The 21,667-nt window shown below is 44.5% G+C and overlaps 1 protein-coding gene and 1 pseudogene across 4 annotated transcripts in view; one reads left to right on the top strand and one right to left on the bottom strand.

The window, feature by feature from the left end:
* ASAP2 (ArfGAP with SH3 domain, ankyrin repeat and PH domain 2) overlaps positions 1-21,667 on the bottom strand; it is a 192,600-nt gene that overhangs the window by 111,923 nt on the left and 59,010 nt on the right. For all 4 annotated transcript variants that reach the window (XM_017525122.2, XM_017525144.2, XM_017525113.2 and 1 more), the window contains exon 2: positions 7,327-7,399. In XM_017525122.2, coding sequence (XP_017380611.1) covers positions 7,327-7,399 — 73 coding nt within the window. The remainder of the gene's footprint in view (positions 1-7,326; positions 7,400-21,667) is intronic.
* On the top strand, positions 12,226-16,914 carry LOC108301439 (annotated as a pseudogene).

Here is a 21,667-nt window from a genome sequence, read left to right as displayed (position 1 = left end):
GAAGCACAGTACTACAGTCACTGTAAGCTTACCAAACAGTAAGGATTTTTCTGATTTTGTTACGTTCTTCTGTAGTATCTTTTATTTTTTAAAATATTTGTCTTCTTTTTCAAAAAACAATTCCTTTTTCTTTTTTGTGTTTTGGAGACAGGGTCTCGCTCTGTCACCCAGGCTGGAGTGCAGTGGTGCAATTTCAGCTCACTGCAGCCTCAACCTCCTAGGTTTAAGTGATCTTCCTGCCTCTGCCTCCCGAGTAACTGGGACCACAAATTATACACCATCATGCCCACCTAATTTTTGTATTTTTTGCAGAGACAGGGTTTCACCATGTTGCCTAGGCTGGTCTTGAACTCAAAGCTCAAGTGATCCATCCACAAAATGCTAGGATTACAAGTGTGAGCCACCGCGCCAGGCCAGTATCTTCTGAATGCACAGTGAAACTTCATTTCCTCAACTATTATGTATATTTGTTCTGAACTGCCCTGTTCTATTGATAATATGTATAATAGAAACAGTTCTTTGTATGAATCTGAAGTGTACGTTAACACTGTATTCTAATTAACACTGAAACAACAGGGAGGAACACACATGTAAAGTTGTTTGATTTTCATTTTCTTTTGTAGGTGAGGTGGGAGATGGTAAAGATTTGAGGAAAAATCAGCATTTCTTTCTTTGTACATTCAAGAATGTGATAATTTTCTAGGATATTCTGATTGAGGGTAGGAATATCATTCTCAATAAGAATGTTCCAACAAGTCCTGTAGAATTACAGCAGAGTAATTCTAGAGAAGTGAAAATGAAAATCTTTTGTTGCTCCATTCCTGATAGAGATGAACTTTTCCACCCACTGATGTGTCAAACAGCTGAAAAATGTTAGCTTCAACTTCCTGGGGTGTGGAGGGAACACCTTTGGGCTGAGCCACAGCTTGGGAAACTTTAGACACGTAAGAGTTTTAAAGTAAATATGAACTTTTCTCTTTTCTTTTTCTGAGATGGAGTTTCACTCTTGTTGCACAGGCTGCAGTGCAATGGTGTGATCTCGGCTCACTGGAACCTCCGCCTGCCAGGTTCAAATGATTCTCCTGCCTCAGTCTCCCGAGTAGCTGGAATTACAGGTATGTGCCACCATGCCCAGCTAATTTTTGTATTTTTAGTAGAGACGAGGTTTCATGTTGGCCAGGCTGGTCTTGAACTCCTGACCTCAGGTGATCCTCCTACCCTGGCCTCCCAAAGTGCTGGGATTACAGGCGTGAGCCACAGTACCCGGCCTGAATTTTTTTTTAAGAGGTCAGATAGCAATCCATCACTGAGTGGCAAACAGTTTCTCACAAGTCATTATGACAACTGCTTTTGCAAACCTGTGCTAAGACTTTCCAGAAAATACAGTTGTCATCATTTTGAAGACTGGGAGCAAACATAATACACTGGCTATTGTGCAAGAAGACTAGTGTTTTGTATACATGTGGTGCATTTTTGCCCAGTCCAATGTTTAAAGTGGGGATGGGGGGGTTCAAGGGTAGGATTCTCAAAGTCCAGGGCCATCACCTGGGAGCTTTTTCAATTAGCAAATACTCAGGCTCCATCCCGGACCTGCTGAAGCAGAAACTCTGGGAGTAGGGTCCAGCAATCCCTGTTTTAACAAGACCCTTGAGGGATTCTGATACATTCTCAAGTTTATAATCACTGCTCTAATGGAGGGATTGGTAAACTTTTTCCTAGAAAGTCAGACAGCAAGTATTTAAGCAGGGCGCTAATCCCATCATAAGGTCCCCACCCTCATGACCTCATCTAAACCTAATTGCTTCCCAAAGGCCCCATCTCCAAACACCATTACATTGAAGGTTGTTGAGGCCATACTGAGGTTACTGTGTAGGTAACAATGGTAAAAACCATTCTTAGCTTTCAGGCTGTGAAAACACAGGTGTCTGGCCATAGTTTGCCAACCTCCATTCTAAGGCATCTTAAATCTTCCTTCTACATAAATCCATATAAATCCTCACAGAAGAGACTATGGGGCCTGTCATAACACACACCGCTTATACCTAAAATTTTAAGTTCACCTCTCCTACACTAAGAGGACAGTCTAAGAACATACAGTAGGGACCTGATAATGTATCAACACTCAGTATTTATTGGGCACCTATTATCTGCCCACGCCCATGGCAGCCACTGCAAGGATCACTCAGGAGGTATATCACAGCTGTCACTCTTACCACATGTATGTCCAGAACCATGAGTGGCATTTTTCATGTTATCTCACTTAATCTTCACTAGCAATCTTAGGACCTATTAAATTCCCATTTTATACATGAGGAAATTGAGGCTCATAAAGGTAAAATAATTGTCCTAATGTCACAGGCTTTTTCAGTGGCACTGCCAGCTTTTAATCAAGGCTTCCTGGATTCTCTATGTCTTCTTTATCCTAAATGACACTGTCTCCCAGAATTGGTCTTTCACCTCAAGGGCTTGTAATTAACTGAGCAAAGGTCAACAGATACACAAGATCTAGAGAACAATCAGGAGCAATATTTAAAGTGTTAACAGCCCCTGCATGCTAGGCACCCTTTCATTTGTAGCTGAACAAAAAAGTGGAAACGGATTCAACTTCAGAATCATAAGAATTCAGGAGAGGTGTGGTAGACAGAGTAACGGCTTCTCCACCACCAGATGCCCACATCCTAACCCCTGGAACTTGTGAGTATGTTACGCTACTTGGCAAAGAGGAATTGAAATTGTGGATGGAATAAAGTTGCTAATCAGTTGAACTTGAGATGGGGAGATTATCTGGATTAGCTGGGTGAGGCCAATGTCATCACAAGCGTCCTCACATGTAGAAGAGGAATGGCAGAAGAGCTAGTGTTTGCTATGGGACTGAATTACATCCCTTCCCCCAAATTAATATATGAAAGCCCTAACCCACAAGGTGATGGTATTTGGAGATGGGGCCACTGGGAAGCATAATAATTAGGTTTAGAGGAGGTCAAGAGGGTGAGGCCCTCCTGATGGCATTAGGGTCCCTATAAGAGGAGAAAGCAGACAGCTTGCTTTCTCTTGCTGGTATGTGAGAACACAGGAAGAAGGGGGGTGTCTGCAAGCCAGGAAGAAGACAGCCCTCACCAGAACCCAACCACACTGGCACCGTGATCTTAGACTTCCCAGCCCCCAGGCCTGTGAGAAAATAAATTTCTGTTGTTTAACCCACCAGTCTATGGTATTTTGTTATGGCAGCCCAAATATCAGAGCAAAGCAGTGAGAGAAAGACACCACCAGCCAAGGCCAGCTTTGAAGACGGAAGGGAGCCATGAGCTAAGGAATGCAGGCAGCTGCTAGGAGCTGGCAAAGGAAACTGATTTCCCCTAGAGCCTCAGGGACAGAGCCCTGTTGACACTTTCATTTTAGCCTAGAGAAACCCATATTGGGTTTCCCACCTGTAGCACTGAAAGATAACTTTGTATCATTTTAAGCCAACTCATTTTGTGGTAATTTGTTACAACAGTGATAAGAAACTACTACAGGGAGGCTGAGGATGGTGGATCACTTGAGGTCAGAAGTTTGAGACTGGCCTGGCCAACATGGTGAAACCCCATCTCCACTAAAAATACAAAAATTAGCTGGGTGTGGTGGTGGACGCCTGTAATTCCAGGAGGCTGAGGCACTTGAACCTAAGAGGCTGCAGTGAGCCAACATCGCGCCACTGCATTCCAGCCTGGGCAACAAGAGCGAAGTGTCGTTTCAAAAAAAAAGAATCTACTAAAGGAGAGTCAAAGAGGGCTATGCTGAAGTTCAAAGAGGGCTAAGGCTTGATGAAATGGGTAGGGAAGCAAAGGAGGGCCTCCCCAGGTGACTGGGACAGGAGAGCCCATTTACAGCCTGGTGGGGCTGTGTGAAATACAGCTGGCACACAGGAAGCAGCGACAGGTGAACGGCCTGCAGTGAGGGACGCTAGGGCAGAGTTGGGCTCAAATGGGGCCAATCTGTCACAAATCAGGAAAGGAGGCAGGAAATCCTGGTCCCAAAGAAGAAATATGAGACAAGAAAAGGAATATGGCAGTATGAGGCATATACGCTAATTTATTCTCACTGTTCTTTCAATCATACATAAAATGAGTGTTCTTCCTATACTGGAATTGCCTTGGGTCCTCGTTCTCATGATCAAAACACTGAGGACTTCTCCTTTGGAACTGGCTGCCTTCAGAATCCATAACCGTGTGGTTACAGTGCATCTAAGCCACCTGCGGTCGCTAGACCTCAGTCCCTTTCTGAATATGCCTGACTTATTTCTGACATCTAGTTCTAAAAAAATTTGATCTATCCTTAGACTTCTCTACTAAATATATGCAAAAGAATGTGCTACTAAAAGCAGTTTTAAAGAGTTCCAAAGACACTGTGAACGATGTCAGCACATGACAGGAGAATGTATCACGTTTCCTCAGGTGACTTCCTTGCAGTAGATAACACCTGTTCCAAAATAAAGATTTCAGGATCAGGCTCTGGTTTTAGGACTTAGGACTTTTCAGGACTCAGACTCATGACCTTAGAATAACTCAAACTTGGCATGACATAATAGATGGCTATAGAACAACAAAAATAGGAGACCCCCTCCAAGGTCACATGCCAGGCAGCCTGTTGTTATGTGCAGGGCCTAGGAAAATACATGAGCCCAAGAAGCTGAGTTAAAATCCCACCTTGTCATTGAAGAGCTTTGTGACTTTGAACAAACTTCTCAACTTCCTTGGACCTCAGTTTCCTTTCATGAAGTGGCAAATGCTATTTTCAGCAAACAGGAGAGCATGAGCAGAGGGAAGAAGGCACAAAACATGGCTCACTGGGGGAAACTGCAAGTTATTTCAAAGAAGGGCACAGAGGAGTCCAGACGGGGAGGGTCGGGACAGGTGGCCTGAGTCGAGGCGACACACAGGAGCTTGGAACTCGTCTGGTGTTCTGCAGCATGCACTCACCTGAGGCACATGGTGGGGTGATCAGGGAAGGCAGTGACAGTTTCATAGACAAACGAATTGGAAAGGGTTAAGACCGATAACCACTCACAATCCACATTACCAGCACATTAAAATCTTTGGATGGCTCTGTAGTAAGAGAACCATCTTTATTCCAATTGCCCTACAATCCTAAAGCCCACCGAGGCCTTCCTCCTTTCTCACATGCTCTGGAACTGACTTCCACTAACTTCAAAGAGGGTGATGAAAAATAGAGTTTTAGGCAGAGAAGTAACACCAGGGGGGCTGCATTTTAGGAAACGACGCTGCGGGGTGGGCAGAAATAGGAATGGGGTTTGTGGCACACGCTCAGCAATATAGGTCAGCAGGCAAATTAGACAGAAATGCTGCTAAATCCCTGCAGGCCAGCTTCCTGACACCACAGCACTAGTACCTTCTCCCTTCAAATGCACGTCTGTTTATAAGCTGCACTGCCGGCCGCTGGGCCAGCCTTGGGAGTCACACGTGTCCCTCCTCCAGACTAGCAGCAGCCGCACAGCTAATGTTCACACAAGAAGCAGATTATTTCATTTTATTTCTGACAAAGGCAGCCTTTTCAACATATGCCTATAAAATCATTTTTGAATCTGACCTGAATATCAAATATCCCTCAAATTATAAGCTCAAAAGCCCAAGTGAACACAGTAAAAAATATCTTCCAAGATACTTTTTGAAATCCAGTGCTTGTCAACGAAACTGGGTGTACCATTTCCAGGTGACTTACTGAAGTCTTCAAGACGTCATTCATGTGCCAGACACACTGAAGGCATGGTGGCTTTGAAACAGGGCAGGCCACTCACTGCACACAACCCTGACACAACAGTAAGACCAGCAGCGTCCGAGCTCCGGCTGCATAGACATCTCCGGAACACCCTGAACTCTCTGATCTGCAGGTTCCTCATTTGTATAAGGAGAATCAGTTGTTGACAAGATTAGCCCAATGTAGAGAAAGCACAAGATACATAAGCCTTCAAAAAGATAAAAACTATCATTATTGCTCCCTGCCCCATACATGATCCAGGTAAAAAAGCTAGAGGCGGATGGCCATCTTCCATATCAGTTTTAGAAAAGGCCTGCCAATTTCCCCTGCTGTAATTCTGACTGGGGTTGGGGTGAATCTTGAGATCAACTTGGGGAGGCCTGACACTTCACAGTGGTGACTCCTCTAACCCATGCACATCACATGTTTCTCATTTAGGTCTTATTTCATTTTGGTCAGCAGCGTTTTGTAGTTGTTGATGTAGGATTCCTGTGAATCTTCTGTTAAATTTGTTCCTAAATACACTTGGCGATGTTCAACTGTAACATCATCCTGCACTTGGGATTTCCTGCTAGATTCTTCACAATCGTGGCTCACACAGCTCTCATGGGGGTAGAGTCAAGAGCAGCAATTGGAGCTTGTGCCTGCCCTGTTGTAACTGGAAAGTGCACTTTCAGGCTCTTCCCCTTCCCTCCGGACACCACGACCACCTAAGGCCCTCCCTGTCCTCCTGCTCCAATCACCTCTTTCACTAAAGAAAGACACCACCAGGGTGAGGGGAAACAGTATAGATGAAGGGACCTGACTACTTCTCTTGGGGCAGATCCCAGGCCCCTCCCCCTGACCCTGACACCCAGACTCTATCTGTACCTAAGCAGGGACAAGCTCCCGTGAGCAACCTGTCAGCCCTGTTTCAGTCTCTTAGGGACTCCTCACAGTTCCTAGTCCCCCACAGCAGCCACCTTCTTGTTGCTGAGTGAAATCATACAGTCACTTAATGACTTTTAACAAATATTTTCTATCACTCACAGGATTTGTACAAGGGAAGATATACCACAGGTGACCTACCTGTCATCTTTAAGCCAAAAGTTGCGTGGGTTTAAAAATATATGTATGTGTAAATCTAGATCAAATATTACATTGTGTTTGTATATTTATTCATTTTATTCCTACACTAGAAAAGGCAAGACTGGGTATGAGAGAAATGGAAATGACACTGTGACACAGTTAACGGCAAAACCCAAATGACTGAGGCAGGAACGAGTCCAGGTCCCCATCAGCCAGGCTGACAAAGTGGGTACATACAGGACCATGCTCCAGAAAACAGGAAGCTCAGTGTGAGACAGACAGTGCAGTGGGCAATGGGGGATGAAATCCCACACCTGAATCAGACGACCGGCAAAACAAAACATACTTCTAAAAAATAAACATCCCAGCTCACCTCTGTGAACTGCATGCCCCGAAAAAGGAGTTTGGTTGGCTAATTTGTTAATGGTCATCACTATTATGGTACCAGGACTTTAAATGCAACGTTTTCCACACAGAAACCCCTAGGAAAGAATGTATACTCACTCATCCCAGAGATGTTGATTGCTTTCACGGATTTCTTCATTTTGTAAAGAACCATCCGGTCCACGTCCAAAGCCTAAAATGTAGAGAATATAGTCATTAAACTGTGTCTGTGCTGAGACCACACTAGCAGCAAGTACCATGTGGGTGCCACCCTGACGGCCCTGCTTGCCTCTGCTAGGGCCCTCAGTACCTGTTTCTGAGAGAGCAGCCCTCAGTGTGGTGTAGAAGACTGGTTTCCCAACAGCACTGAGCGAAAGCTTGTTGGTAATTAACGGAAAAGCAACTCCTCCTCTCGGGCCTCGTCCTCCTGCAGCATTTGAGCTGTCTCCTGCCCACAGCACCTGCTGGGCCTGAGCCCTCTGCAGTGAAGTGAGTTATCCCAGCGGAACCCTCAGTTCTCCCTGGTTACCAGCAAGGCTCCGAAATGTGCCTGCCCACCAGGACTCCCACTGTGCCTGTGCCCCTTCCCCCTACAGAGCCCTGTCAAGGGGGAGGCAAACCCATTCCAGATTCGAAAAAACCCAACTAACATTAGCTTGTAAGCTGTGTTAGAAGATGGGTCCTAATGCTTCCCAAGCCTCAGACTTCTTCTCCAGAAACCAGCAGGAACAAAGCCCACTTTGCAGGGCTGAATAATTAGAGGCACTCACATATACAATATTCAGCATATACTTACAGACCAGCTACTACACGGCAGCTGTCTATGGCACTCACAATACCCTGGACATAGGAGGTGCTCAAACAATATTTGTTCAACGACCAATCACACCTGGAGATTTAATTACATCTCAACTTTCCCAATAGATATAAAGGTAAAAAGATCCTTTTTTTTGAGACGGGGTCTTGCTCTATCGCCCAGGCTGGAGTGCAGTGGTGCAATCGCGGCTCACTGCAGCCTCCATCTCTGTCAGGTCCCTCAGCACCTGTTTCCAGGAGATAAGCCCTCAGTGGTGTAGACGGCTGGTTTCCCAACAGCACTGAGCGGAACCCTCCTGGGTTCAAGTAATTCTCCTGCCTCAGCCTCCGAAGAAGCTGGGATTATAGGGGTTTGCCACCATACCTGGCTAATTTTTGCATTTTTATTGAGATGGGGTTTCACCATGTTGGCCAGGCTGGTCTCAAACTCCTGACCCCAGGTGATTCACCTGTCTCGGCCTCCCAAGGTGCTCGGTAAAAAGTCCTTTTAGCCCACTTAAACAACAATAGAAAAGCAAAAGGTGAGTTGTGACTGGAGGGAAAGAACATTTGTGAACTGGATTAGTGAGGCCAATCACAGGCTATCTTATAAAAACTAAATGAAGCACCCAGCCCTGCAGCTACTGGCATAATAACTACTGTTATTGAGCGTCCATTATTACCCCATAGTGAGTTTAGATCATAAAAACCTTCAAGGATCTATCATCCAAAACACAACACAGCTCTTCAGAGCAATGGATTCTGGACTTCCAGGCTTCCTGAAATCACCTCTTGAATCAGTTTTCAATAGCAGAATCATAAGGCCTAGTTCTAATGCCACAATTATTGCGTGCCAAAAACAGACGTGATTAGTGCTGGCAATTTTAAATGGAAAAATGATCACACAGCACCAGACATTTGAAAGAGTGGCTGTAATACAAAGAGGAGTTACAATCACGTCATTATACATTTGTCCAAGCCCATGGAATGTACAAGAGTGAGCCCTAATGTGCAGTACAGATATGGGTGACAGTGACGTGTCCTTGTCAGTTCACTGAGGTCACCAGCGTACTTGTGGTGCGGAATGTTAATAATGGAGAAGGCTGTGCATGTCAGGGGACAGGGGTATTTGGAAAGTTTCTGTATTGTCCATTCCATTTTCCTGTGACCCTAAAACTAAAAACGTCTATTTAAATAAAAAAGGCATTCTTTTCTGCCTTACTAAAGAATAGATACTGATAGAAGATCATCAAGATTTCTTATATGGAGCTAACTCGTGTTTTCCTAAGTGGTCATCTCTGATCCATTCCTACCTTCCTTCAAGATATAAAAGGGGATTTGGAAATAGTAAATAACTCAGAAAAATCACAATTGAATTCTCTTTCTCATGCAGTCTCATGACTTTTCTGCCCCAGTCTGCCAGCCACAGACTCGCGGGGCCCAGGCCTGGCTTAGCCAGCACCAGCCGGTAGACTGAGGTTGTGCTCAGGGCTATGCCAGAAACATCAGTTCCTGAAGCTTAGACCACATGTCGCTGAGCACAGCTCTCCCATCCCAGGTGAGGGGCCATTCTTGAAAGGCACATTTGATCTAGTACCGCGCAGCCTAGCACTCCCGCAGAATCTGGGCTTGCCCAGGTTTTGCCACTGGCTACAGCAGGATCTGATCCACACTCATAATATTAATAAAGCTTCCCCACAGATACTGGAAGACACCAATGCCAGCCTGTCAGGCTCTCTGGAAGCATTAGAAGTCAGCCACCATTTCTACTAAGCACCTTCCATGGGCCAGGAAGTGTAAAGGGAGAAAACACCTCAAAAATAAATAAGAAAAAGAGGCAAGGCATGGTGGCTCAAGCCTTTAATCCCAGCACTTTGAGAGGCTGAGGTAGGAGGATCACTTGAGGTCAGGAGTTCGAGACCTGCCTAGCCAACATAGTGAAACCCCATCTCTACTAAAAATACAAAAATTAACCAAGTGTGGTGGTGGGTGCCTGTAATCCCAGCTACTCAGGAGGCTGAGGAAGAAAAATCGCTTGAACCTGGGAGGTAGGGGTTGCAGTGAGCTCAGATTGCCCCACTGCACTCAAGCCTGGCTGACAGAGTGAGACTCCAGGCACATCCAGCCCAGGCAGTATAAAGCTTTCTAGTATTCTCAGAATAACATCTTTAGCAAGCTTTAAAAAACCGATCATCTGAGCCCCACCTGCTTCTCCAGCATCAACTACTGACATTCTCCCCCACTTTCACCTTACCCTAAACTTCCATCATAACAGCTACCTGTGGCTCCCCTCTACCTGCTGTCTTCCCAGCATGTGCACATGCTCCTCTCTCCTGAGAATATCCTCCCTGACCCTACTCGATGGTTCAATGCTGTCTCCCTCTCCTGAGAAGGCCTCTGATGCCTCCCCACCCCCACTCCAGGGTAGCAGGTACACATCTTAGCTTTTCCCCTAACATCCTGTACTTAGCATTTCATCGGATAAAACGGCCTGAGCACCTACTACCTGCCAGGTATTACAACACAATGGTGAGGAAAACAGGACAAGGCAATGCCTGTCCCTTCTTGGAATTCACAATCCTGCAAAAGATAATTCCCTAGAGAAACAAATTACTGATGAAAACAGGGGTCCAGGACTTACTGCATGAACCTCATTGCTTTTTTTACTTGTCCAGCTCAGCCTCTAGACCTGTGCTGTCCACTGCAGTAGCTACCAGCACATGTCTACAGAGAACCTGAAATGTGGCTAGACTGAGTGCAGTGGCTCATGCTGAGTGCGGTGGCTCACTAATCCCAGCACTTTGGGAGGCCAAGGCAGGCAGATCACCTGAGGCTGGGAGTTCGAGAACAGCCTGACTAACATGAAGAAACCCCATCTCTACTAAAAATACAAAATTAGCCAGGCATGGTAGTGCATGTCTGTAATCCCAGCTACTTGGGAGGTCGAGGCAGGAGAATTGTTTGAACCCGGGAGGCAGAGGCTACAGTGGCTATGGTGAGCCGAGATGGCACCACTGTACTCTAGCCTGGACAACAAGAAGGAGACTCCATCTCAAAAAAAAAAAAAAAAAAAAAAAAAAAAGAAAGAAAAAGAAAAGAAATGTGGCTAAATGCTACATTAAAACAATACTGTGGACATCTTAGGTTATAGAAAATAACAAAATTAATCGTACCGCCTCTTTTTAGTTTTTTTAATGCTTTCCTCTAAGGTCACTGTTATTTGTTCATCGTATCCCCAGTGCCTACCAGAGAGCCTGCCATAAAACAGGAATCAAGAACAAGCTCAGGAAAGGATGATGAGCCCAAAAGGCAGGGGCTCAGGAAAGGATGATGAGCCCAAAAGGCAGGGGCTCAGGAAAGGATGATGAGCCCAAAAGGCAGGGGCTCAAGTGCCGGTCAACAGTGCTACCCAGAGGGGAGCAAGGAGAGCTGGGCTTGAAGGTTACTCAGGCCACAGGGAGGGTAACGGATTAGGGGATGCAGCAAGTGCATTCAGCGAGAGGCTACACACAGAAGAGAGAACTGGCTGGAACCCCTGGTTCAGGCCATTCCTGGCTAAGGCTAGGCAGTAGCCATTCAAGAAAAGGCAGCCAGGGAGTTCTGTGCTGCCTCTCTTAACCAGATTTCAGCCCTCCTGCCTCTGACACTCCCACAGGTGTTAGAGTGATCTTGTATCTATAGGAGTTTGGCTCAACCATGCTAAAAACATGAGGACTAGGCTGGACGCGGTAGTTCACACCTACTATAATACCAGCGCTTTGGAAGGCCAAGGTGGGAAGAATGTTTGAGGCCAGGAGCTTGAGACCAGCCTGGGCAACATAATGACAGCCTGTCTCTACAAAAAATAAAAATAAAAGTTAGCTGGGCATGGGAACACGCATCTGTAATCCTGGGCTGAGAAGGGAGGATCAATTAAACCCATAAATTGGAGGCTGCAGTGAACCAAGATTGTGCCACTGCCCTCTAGCCTGGGCAGACCTGTCTCTTAAAAACAAACAAACAAACAAACAAAAAAACAAAACCAAAAACCACAACGAAAAAAGCCCAGGCAAACAAAAACATAAAACATGGGACTGGGCGTGGTGGTAAACTTCAATCTGATCACAGACAACATACCTTAACAACACAGCTGAACTCTGACAAATTTCCTCCCACATTACATCATGGGACGTATCCCTCCCTAATCATTTACTGCATAAAACTCTTGAAAATATAGGTCACCATATGGAATCTTCTACCTTTGTTACTGAAGAGGAAGTCGTGCTTCCTGAACTCAGGGACAAGTGCATAAACTTGCTTTTCTACAATCTGTTGAACAGATTAGAAATAAAGGTGAGGTAGGTGGAAGAGGTAATTTTTAATTAAAAGTACAAGTGGGAAAAGCAATTATCTCCCTATTCAAAAACACACCCTTCATTATGGTATATATTTATAGACAATTAAAATTAAACTTGGTCAAGACAAGAAGCTACAATGATTGTTTAAGACTGAGTGTTAGGCCAGACTCAGTGGCTCATGCCCGTAAACCTAGCACTTCGGGAGGCCGAGAGGGGGTGGATCACTTGAGGTCAGAAGTTCCACACCAGCCTGGACAACATGGTAAAACTCTGCCTCTACTAAAAATACAAAAATTAGCTGGGCGTGGTGGTGCACACTTGTAATCCCAGCTGCTCAGGAGGCTGAGGCAGAAGAATTGCTTGAACCTGAGAGCAGAAACTGCAGTAAGTGGACATTGCACCACTGTACTCCGGCGTGGGCAACAGAATGACACTCTGCCTCAAAAAAAAAAAAAAAAAAAAAAAAAAAAAAGAAGAAGATTGAGTGCTATACAGTCTTATGCCAGCTATATATAAAAACATCACTGGAAGTCCCGGCTAAGGCAATTAGACAAGAGAAAGAAATAAAGGGCTCCAAACTGGAAAGGAAGAAGGTGAGTTAGCCTTGTTCACAAATGATGTGATCTTATACTTGGAAAAGCCTAAAGACACCATCAAAAACTATCAGAACTGAAGAAACCGCCTTTGCAAAAATTGTAACTGAGATCATTATTACAGTGAGAGAGATCTGACCTAACTGACTCCATCCTGTTTCTAACCTCCAAGCTGTCCTTGTTCATTCCTGGGCGTAGGCTGAACTATCTTTGGTAGGAACTCAGTTTATGGTTTCGCTTTGAAACAAAGACAACAACGGGCCCTTTCCCAAAATAAACCCCCTTCCTGCCTGGGGACTAGATAGCCTTTGCAGGACTAATACATTAGCCACGAGCTTAGAAATTATGATTTCGGAGTCAGGCAGGTGGAGGCTGCAAGATTCTGACCCTCCTCACATTGCTCCAGGGGATAACATCACTATTGTAAAACCTAAGATCAGTGCTTGAGATATTTTGCAGACCCTGCATTCAATGGATCAGCTGGTACCACTTGGATCAAAAAATCTGGCTCATCTGCTCCTGCAATCCCCATCCAGGAATGAGTTTGTCTATGACCTGACCAATCAGCACTCCCAACTCACTGGCTCTGACCCAACAAATTATTCTTGAAAACTCTGATCCCCAAATTCTCCAGGAGATTGATTTGAGTAATAATAAAACTCCAGTCTCCTGCACAGCTGGCTCTGCGTGAATTACTCTTTCTCTACTGCAATTTCCCTGACTTGATAAATCAGCTCTGTCTAGGCAGCAGCAGGCAAGATGAACCTGTTGTGTGATTACATTGATAAATTCAGTAAAGTTGCAGGATACAAAATCAACATACAAAAATCAGTAGCATTTCTATATGCCAACAGTGAACAATCTGAAAAATAAATCAAGAAACAATCCCATTTACAATAGCTACAAATAAAATTAAATATCTAGGAATTAGCCAAAGAAGTAAAGGATCTCTACAATGAAAACTATAAAACAATGATGCAAGAAATTGAAGAGGACAACCAAAAAAATGAAAAGATATTCTATATTTATGGATTGGAAGAATCAAAATTGTTAAACTGTCCATACTACCTAAAGCAAGTTACAGATTCAATGCAATCTCCATCAAAATACCAATGCTGTTCTTCACAGAAACAGAAAAAAATAGCCCTACATGTATATAGAATCACAAAACTCTGAATAGCCAAAGCTATCCTGAGCAAAAAGAACAAAACTGGAGGAATCACATTACCTGACTTCCAATTATACTATAGAGTTATAGTAGCCAAAACAGTATGGTGCTGGCATAAAAACAGACACAAAAGAACTCAGAAATAAATCCATACATTTACAGTGAACTCATTTTTGACAAAAGTGCCAAGAACATACACTGGGGAAGGAACAATTTCTTCAATAAATGGTGACAGGAAAACTGGATATCCATATTCAGACGAATAAAACTAGACCTCTATCTTTCACTATATACAAAAATCAAATCAAAATGGGTTAAAGACTTAAATCTATGGCCTCAAACTATGAAACTCCTATAAGAAAACACTGGAGAAACTTCAGGACATTGATCTGGGCAAAGACTTGAGTAATACCCCACAAGCATAGGCAACCAAAGCAAAAATGGATAAATGGGATCATATCAAGTTAAAAAGCTTCTGCACAGCAAAGGAAACAATCAACAAAGTCAAGAGACAACTCACAGAATGAGAGAAAACTATTCATCTGACAAGGAATTAATAACCAAAATATGTAAGAAGCTCAAACTATAGGAAAAATCTAATGATCCAATTTTAAAATGGGCAGAAGATCTAAATAGACCTATCTCCAGATAAGACATACAAATGGCAAACAGGCATACAAAAAGGTGTTCAACATCACTGATCGTCTGAGAAATGTAAATCAAAACTATAATGATATCATCCCACCCCAGTTAAAATGGTTTATATGCAAAAGGCAGGCAATAACAAATGCTCATGGGGATGTGGAGGTAAGGGAACCCCTGTACATTATTGGTGGGAATATAAATTAGTACAACCACTATGGAGAACAGTATGGAGGCCCTTCAAAAAACTAAAAATAGAGCTATTATATGACCCAGCAACCCCACTGCTGTGTACATATCCAAAAGAAAGGAAATCAGTATATTAAAGAGATACCTGCTCTCCCATGTTTATTGCAGCACTGTTCACAATGGCCAAGATTTGGAAACAATCTAAGTGTCCATAACAGACAAATGGATAAAGAAAATGTCGTTCATATACACAATGGAGTCCTATTCAGCCATAAAAAAGAACAAGATCCTGTCATCTGTAAAGACATAGATGGAAACAGAGGTCATCATGTTAAGGGAAATAATTCACGTACAGAAAGACAAACACACCATGTTTTCACTGATTTATGGGAGCTAAAAAAAAAAAAATATTAAAACAGCCCCAGTCGAAAAAATTTTTGCAGTTTACCCATCTGACAAAGGGCTGATATCCAGAATTTACAAAGAACTAAAACACATTTACAAGAAAAAAACAAGCCCATTCAAAAGTGGGCAAAGGATATGAACAGGCACTTTACAAAAGAAGACATACACGAGGCCAACAAACATATGAAAAAATGCTCATCATCACTGGTCATCAGAGAAATGCAAATCAAAACAGCATTGAGATACCATCTCACGCCAGTTAGAATGGCGATCATTAAAAAATCTGGAGACAATAGATGCTGGAGAGGATGTGGAGAAATAGGAACACTTTTGTACTGTTAGTGGGAGTGTAAATTAGTTCAACCATTGTGGAGGACAGTGTGGCGATTCCTCAAGGACTTAGAAATAGAAATTCCATTTGACCCAGCAATCCCATTACTGGATATATATCCAAAGGATTATAAATCATTCTACTATAAGGACACGTGCACACGAATGTTCATTGCAGCACTGTTTACAATAGCAAAGACCTGGAACCAACCCAAATGCCCATCGACGATAGACTGGATAGGGAAAATGTGGCACATATACACCAAGGAATATTATGCAGCCATCAAAAATGATGAGTTTGTGTCCTTTGTAGGGACATGGATGAACCTGGAAACCATCATTCTCAGCAAACTGACAGAAGAGCAGAAGATCAAACACCGCATGTTCTCACTCATTGGCAGGTGTTGAACAATGAGAACATGTGGACACAGGGAGAGGAGCACTACACACTGGGGTCAGTTGGGGGGAAATAGGGGAGGGACGGTGGGGGGTGGGGAGCTGGGGAGAGATAGCAAGGGGAGAAATGCCAGATGTAGGTGATGGGGAGGAAGGCAGCAAATCACACTGCCACATGTGTACCTATGCAACAATCTTGCATGTTCTTCACATGTACCCCAAAACCTAAAATGCAATAAAATAAATAAATGGGGGAAAACAAACAAACAAAAAAAACAGCCCCAGTCACTGAGCTGCCGCTGAGGACTCAGCAGCCTCCCCCTTGAGCCCCCTCAGTTCCCTAAGTTCCATCCCCGCTGCCTGCCTTTTCCCACCGCCTCCGCCACAGGCCATTTCCATCGAGGAAAAGGAATTGTATCATATGTCCACTATCCCAAACCTCTGAGTTCAACCTCTTTGCTGATGCAAGTAAGGGTGATGACCTGCTTCCTGCTGGCGCTGAGGATTATATTCATATAAGAATTCAATAGAGAAACGGCAGGAAGACCCTTACTATTGTCCAGGGGATCACTCAGTGATGATTACGACAAAAAGAAACTAGTGAAGGCGTTTAAGAAGAAGTTTGCCTGCAATGGTACTGTAACTGAGCACCCAGCATATGGAGAAGTAATTCAGCTACAGGGTGACCAGCACAATAACATATGCCAGTTCCTAGAGACTGGACTGGCTAAGGACGATCAGCTGAAGGTTCATGGGTTCTAAGTGCTTGTTGCTCACTGAAGCTTAAGTGAGGATTTCCTTGCAATGAGTAGAATTTCCCTCCTGTCCCTTGTCACAAGTTGAAAAACCTCACAGTGTATATAATGTAATCATTTGGGGTTCACTTTTAACTTGGACTAGTGTTAACACCTTCATGCAATAAACTGAAAAGAGCCATACAAAAAAATTAAAACAATTGAATTCATGGAGTCAGAGAGTAGAAGGAGGGTTACCAGAGGCTGGGAAGGGTAGTTGGGGAAGGGTAGGAGTGGGGATGGTAAATGGGCACAAAAATATACAGGCAGATAGAATGAATAACATCTAGTATTTGATAGAAACAGGGTGACAAAAGTCAACAATAATTTATTGCACATTTAAAAACAACTTAAAGAGTGTAATTGGGATGTAACACAAAAGAAGGATAAATGCTTTGAGGTGATGGAAGCCCCATTCACCCTAATGTGATTATGTACTGCATACTGCATGCCTGTATCAAAATCTCATGTATCCCATAAAAATATATACCTACTATGTACCCGCAATAATTAAAAATTTTTTTAAAAAACTGAAATTTTAGAGCAACAAAAAACAAAGCTTGAGCATCTGGAAGCCAAGGTGTCTGCCCATCAGGCTGAGAATTCTAACCAGACCAGGCACTCACCTACCATGCTCCCCAAACAAAAATTCCACTCCAGCTCAGAGAGGGGGAAAAAGCAACTTTCACCAGACTTACGTGTACAAATCACTAACAAAGGCAAGAACCTAACGGACCCTGAGACCAGAGCAGGGCCGGCACCAGAGCTGCCGGCTAGCCACACCTCATTAATTCTCAGGCACCAGGCAGAAGCTGACCTTCAGTTTGTCAAACAAATTTTACGGTGTGAATTTATCACAAGAACAAGAGCTGGGGATGTGTCTCAAGTATTTCCGAGGAAAACCCCTGTTTTCAACTATGTTAAAAGCATCTGTTTGAATTCCCAAACTCTTCTATAGGCTCCTCTCCAGTCACTGAGGGGCCTCTTCCCATCTCTGCTGCTCAGCTGAGCAGGAGCCAGGGGACAGGGACAGTGTGTGGGGACAGTGAGGAAGGCACACAGTGCAGGTAAGGAAAGTCCACCACAGGAAAGACCACCACAAGCTGTTCACTCATTTTCCTCACCTGTGCTGTCCAACAGGGTAGCCAAAGGAATGTTTCAATCAAGATTCATTAAAATTTCAAATTTAAGCCGGGCGCGGTGGCTCAAGCCTGTAATCCCAGCACTTTGGGAAGCCGAGGCGGGTGGATCACAAGGTCAACAGATCGAGACCATCCTGGTCAACATGGTGAAACCCTGCCTCTACTAAAAAAAAAAATACAAAAAATCAGCTGGGCATGGTGGCGCATGCCTGTCGTCCCAGCTACTCAGGAGGCAGTGGCAGGAGAATTGCCTGAACCCAGGAGGTGGAGGTTGCGGTGAGCCGAGATCACGCCATTGCACTCCAGCCTGAGTAACAAAAGCGAAACTCCGTCTCAAAAAAAAAAAAAAAAAAAAAAAAATTTCAAATTCAGTTCCTCAGGCCTTGCTACCTTCTGCAAGAGCTCAGGCCATCCACACAGCACAGTGGCCTCTGAATGTCCCCAAGCCCATGCTTCTCTTCCTCTGCCCCTGGGCCCCACTGTACTGCCTAAGGGTGGTGCCACCACCTCTGGGGTCACCCGGAGGCCCTGGCCCTGGTTCCTCCATGGGCTCAGCAACAACATCACCCTGTGCCCACCCTCCTCCAGGTGGGGACTCCTCTACCTATTCCTGGTCCCCACAAAACCCTACGAGGTCTCCAGCCTGTGTCACCACAGAGTGGATGGTGCAAGCCAAGACTGTCTGAGGAGATGACCTGACTCAGGGTGGGCACACGGCGGCCTGCAGGCTGGCTTTCATCCGACTGTGAGCTAAGAGTGTTTCCAGACGAACATTTCCAATGAACGCAAGATGGGGTCACAGGCAAGACCAACTGAACCCCAATTAAGTGTTACGGCCCCCAAAAGAATTCCTCTCTTCCCTTACCTGCTGTACCCCGCTCCTCCCAGCCCTGACTGGGAACTCGTACTGGGGGCAGCACAGCACATTCGTCCCCAGCACCCCGAGTTCTCAATGTGAACCAGAGAGTCAGGCTTCCTTCTTGGAACCCCAAGATGCTGCCCTGGAGAGGGCAGAGGCCTGCAGCACTCAGGTGGCCCCAGCACGCTCCACTCTCCCATCCCATCTCCTCTCCCCTCGTTCTGTTGACAAAAGGCCAGCCTGAGGGGAAGGGACATTTCTGAAAGACAGCAGACAAAACACAAAACAAAACAAAACACTCCCAGGTCTATGCCCCAAGAATGGCTTTGCCAAGAAGAGTCGAACAAACATTTACGCGGCAGTTTTGTCTCATCACACATTCAACCCTTCAGTAAGTAACAGAGAGCATTAATGACAGTGTCAGATATTTCCAGAAGCCTTTTGGGAAGCGTAGACTCGCACTGTGGTCTGTGGACTCCATTTAAAGCCAAAGCAATAATGAACCTGCCTCCTTCTGGGAATAAAGCCAGGCCTGAAGAATAGCAGGTGTCGCTAAGAATTAAGATCAAATAGACGTCTGAGCTAAGTCACAGCTGAGGAAAATGTGTGCCTAAGGACAAATGAGAAGAGCACATTTTGGTATTATCTGAAAACATTAAAATTACTCAGAGTAAATACACATCTGCAACAGAAGACATGAACAGGCTGTTCTAGCAATCCTCAAAACAGCCCCCAACCGGACAAACAGAAATGTCGATGGTAAAATGAATAAACTGATGATGGACAGTCATACAACAGAATGCTACACAGCAACGGAAGAGAACAAACTTACCCAGAACACGAGTGAATCTGACAAAAATGTTGAGCAAAAGAATACACACAGTATAAAAAGTTCAAAAATAGGCAAAACTAAATTGTTTAAGGATGTACACTTTGTTGGCAAAATACACATTGAGGCAAGCTGAGGGCTGCAGTCAGGGCAGGGGCCGCCTCTGGCGGCGTTACGATGGGACAGGCCTGTGGGGTGCACTTGGGAGTGCTGGCCAAGACCAGGCTTCATAATCAGGTTTTTTTCTTTTTTTTAGATAGAGTATTGCTCTGTTGCTCAGGTTGGAGTGCAGTGGCGCATTCTTGGCTGACTGCAACCTCGGCCTCCCAGGTTCAAGTGATTCTCATGCCTCAGCCTCCCAAGTAGCTGGGACTACAGGCATGCACTATTACACCTGGCTAATTTTTGTATTTTTAATAGAGACAGAGTTTCACCATGTTGGCAGGACTGGTCTCGAACTCCTAGCCTCAAGTGATCTGTCTGCCTTGACCTCCCAAAGTGCTGGGATTACAGGCGTGAGAAACTGTACATGGCCTTCATCATCATTCTTTAAATGCCATTTGTATCAATAGCAAAGACATGGAATCAAGCCAGGTACCCATCAATGGTGGACTGGATAAAGAAAACGTGGTATATATACACCATGGAATACAATGCAGCCATAAAAAAGAACTATATCATGTCCTTTGCAGCAACATGGATGCAGCTGGAGACCATAATCCTAAGCAAATTAACACAGAGACAGAAAACTAAATACTGCATGTTCTCACTTTTAAGTGGAAGCTAAATGGTAAGTATTCATGGGCATAAAGATGCCAACAATAGAAACTGGAGACTACTAGAGTGGGGAGAGAGGGGGTAGGGGTTGAAATCTAACTGGTGGGTACTATGCTCAGTACCTGAGTGATGGCATCAATCATGCTACAAAACTCAGCATCACACAATATATCCATGTAACAAACCTGCACATGTACCCCCAGATCTAAAACAAAAGTTGAATTTTTAAAAAAGATTTCATTGAAAAAAATATAAAATATGCTATGTATATGTATATATATAGGATATATTAGTAAGAATACAAGTAAAGTTAAAGCATTTTTTAAAGAAAAGAAATTAGAGTTGGCAAAAGAACCGGAAAATGCTGCCAAAATGAAAGTGAACCTCAGGGGTAATTTATTAGCCTAGAATGTTGGTTGAGCACAGGAAGCAAAAGGGACTTAGGAATCCCTCAGTTCCATTTCGAAATCATCAGAGAGAAGTAGAGTCCGAGGCAAAAACTGAACACAGGTCTACCAGCTCAGGCCTGGGCTTTTCTCCCCAGCATCAGGCGCTTCCCACCCTGGGAGGTGGTTTTGGGCACTCTTACTAAACTACTTAATCTTACAAATAACATCTGAGCTCCTTAAGTAGCAATCTTGAGGGCAGGCAAACAGAAAATAAACACTTCTTTCATTTTTCTCCTAGATAATTTCCTTTCTGAGATTCCATTCCCTTCTTGACCAGAATAGGGTGGTGGCAGAGTTCACACCTCTGCAGAGGAAGGCTGGCCTCGGTCACAAGGTGCACCCAGACCTGCAGGCCCCCCCAGCAGGGAGGGAAGTTGGTCTGTGGACGTGCAGTCGCCCACCACCCACATGGGTACAGCACTGAGGACAAAACACAAGTAAAGCGGCTCTACAGAAGAGGAAAAGGCAGCCTGAGGCAGTGGCTCATGCCTGCAACCCCAATGCTTTGGAAGGCTGAGGTGGGCAGACCACCCGAGCCTAGGCATTTGAGACAGGCCTAGGCAACATAATGAGACCCCCATCTCTACAAAAAATACAAAAATTAGCCGGGTATGGTGGTATGTGCCTGTGGTCCCAGTTATTGATGAGGCTGAGGCAGGAGGATCACTTGAGTCTGGGAGGTCCAGGCTGCACTGAGCTGACTGTGCCACTGCACTCCAGCCTAGGCAACACACTGAGATCTTGCATCAAAAAAAA

Source organism: Cebus imitator, unplaced genomic scaffold, assembly GCF_001604975.1.
Source record: "Cebus imitator isolate Cc_AM_T3 unplaced genomic scaffold, Cebus_imitator-1.0 Scaffold1, whole genome shotgun sequence".
Taxonomy (NCBI): Eukaryota; Metazoa; Chordata; class Mammalia; order Primates; family Cebidae; genus Cebus; species Cebus imitator.
The sequence above is the reverse complement of the archived record's forward strand: the minus strand, read 5'-3'. Positions and strand labels throughout refer to the sequence as shown.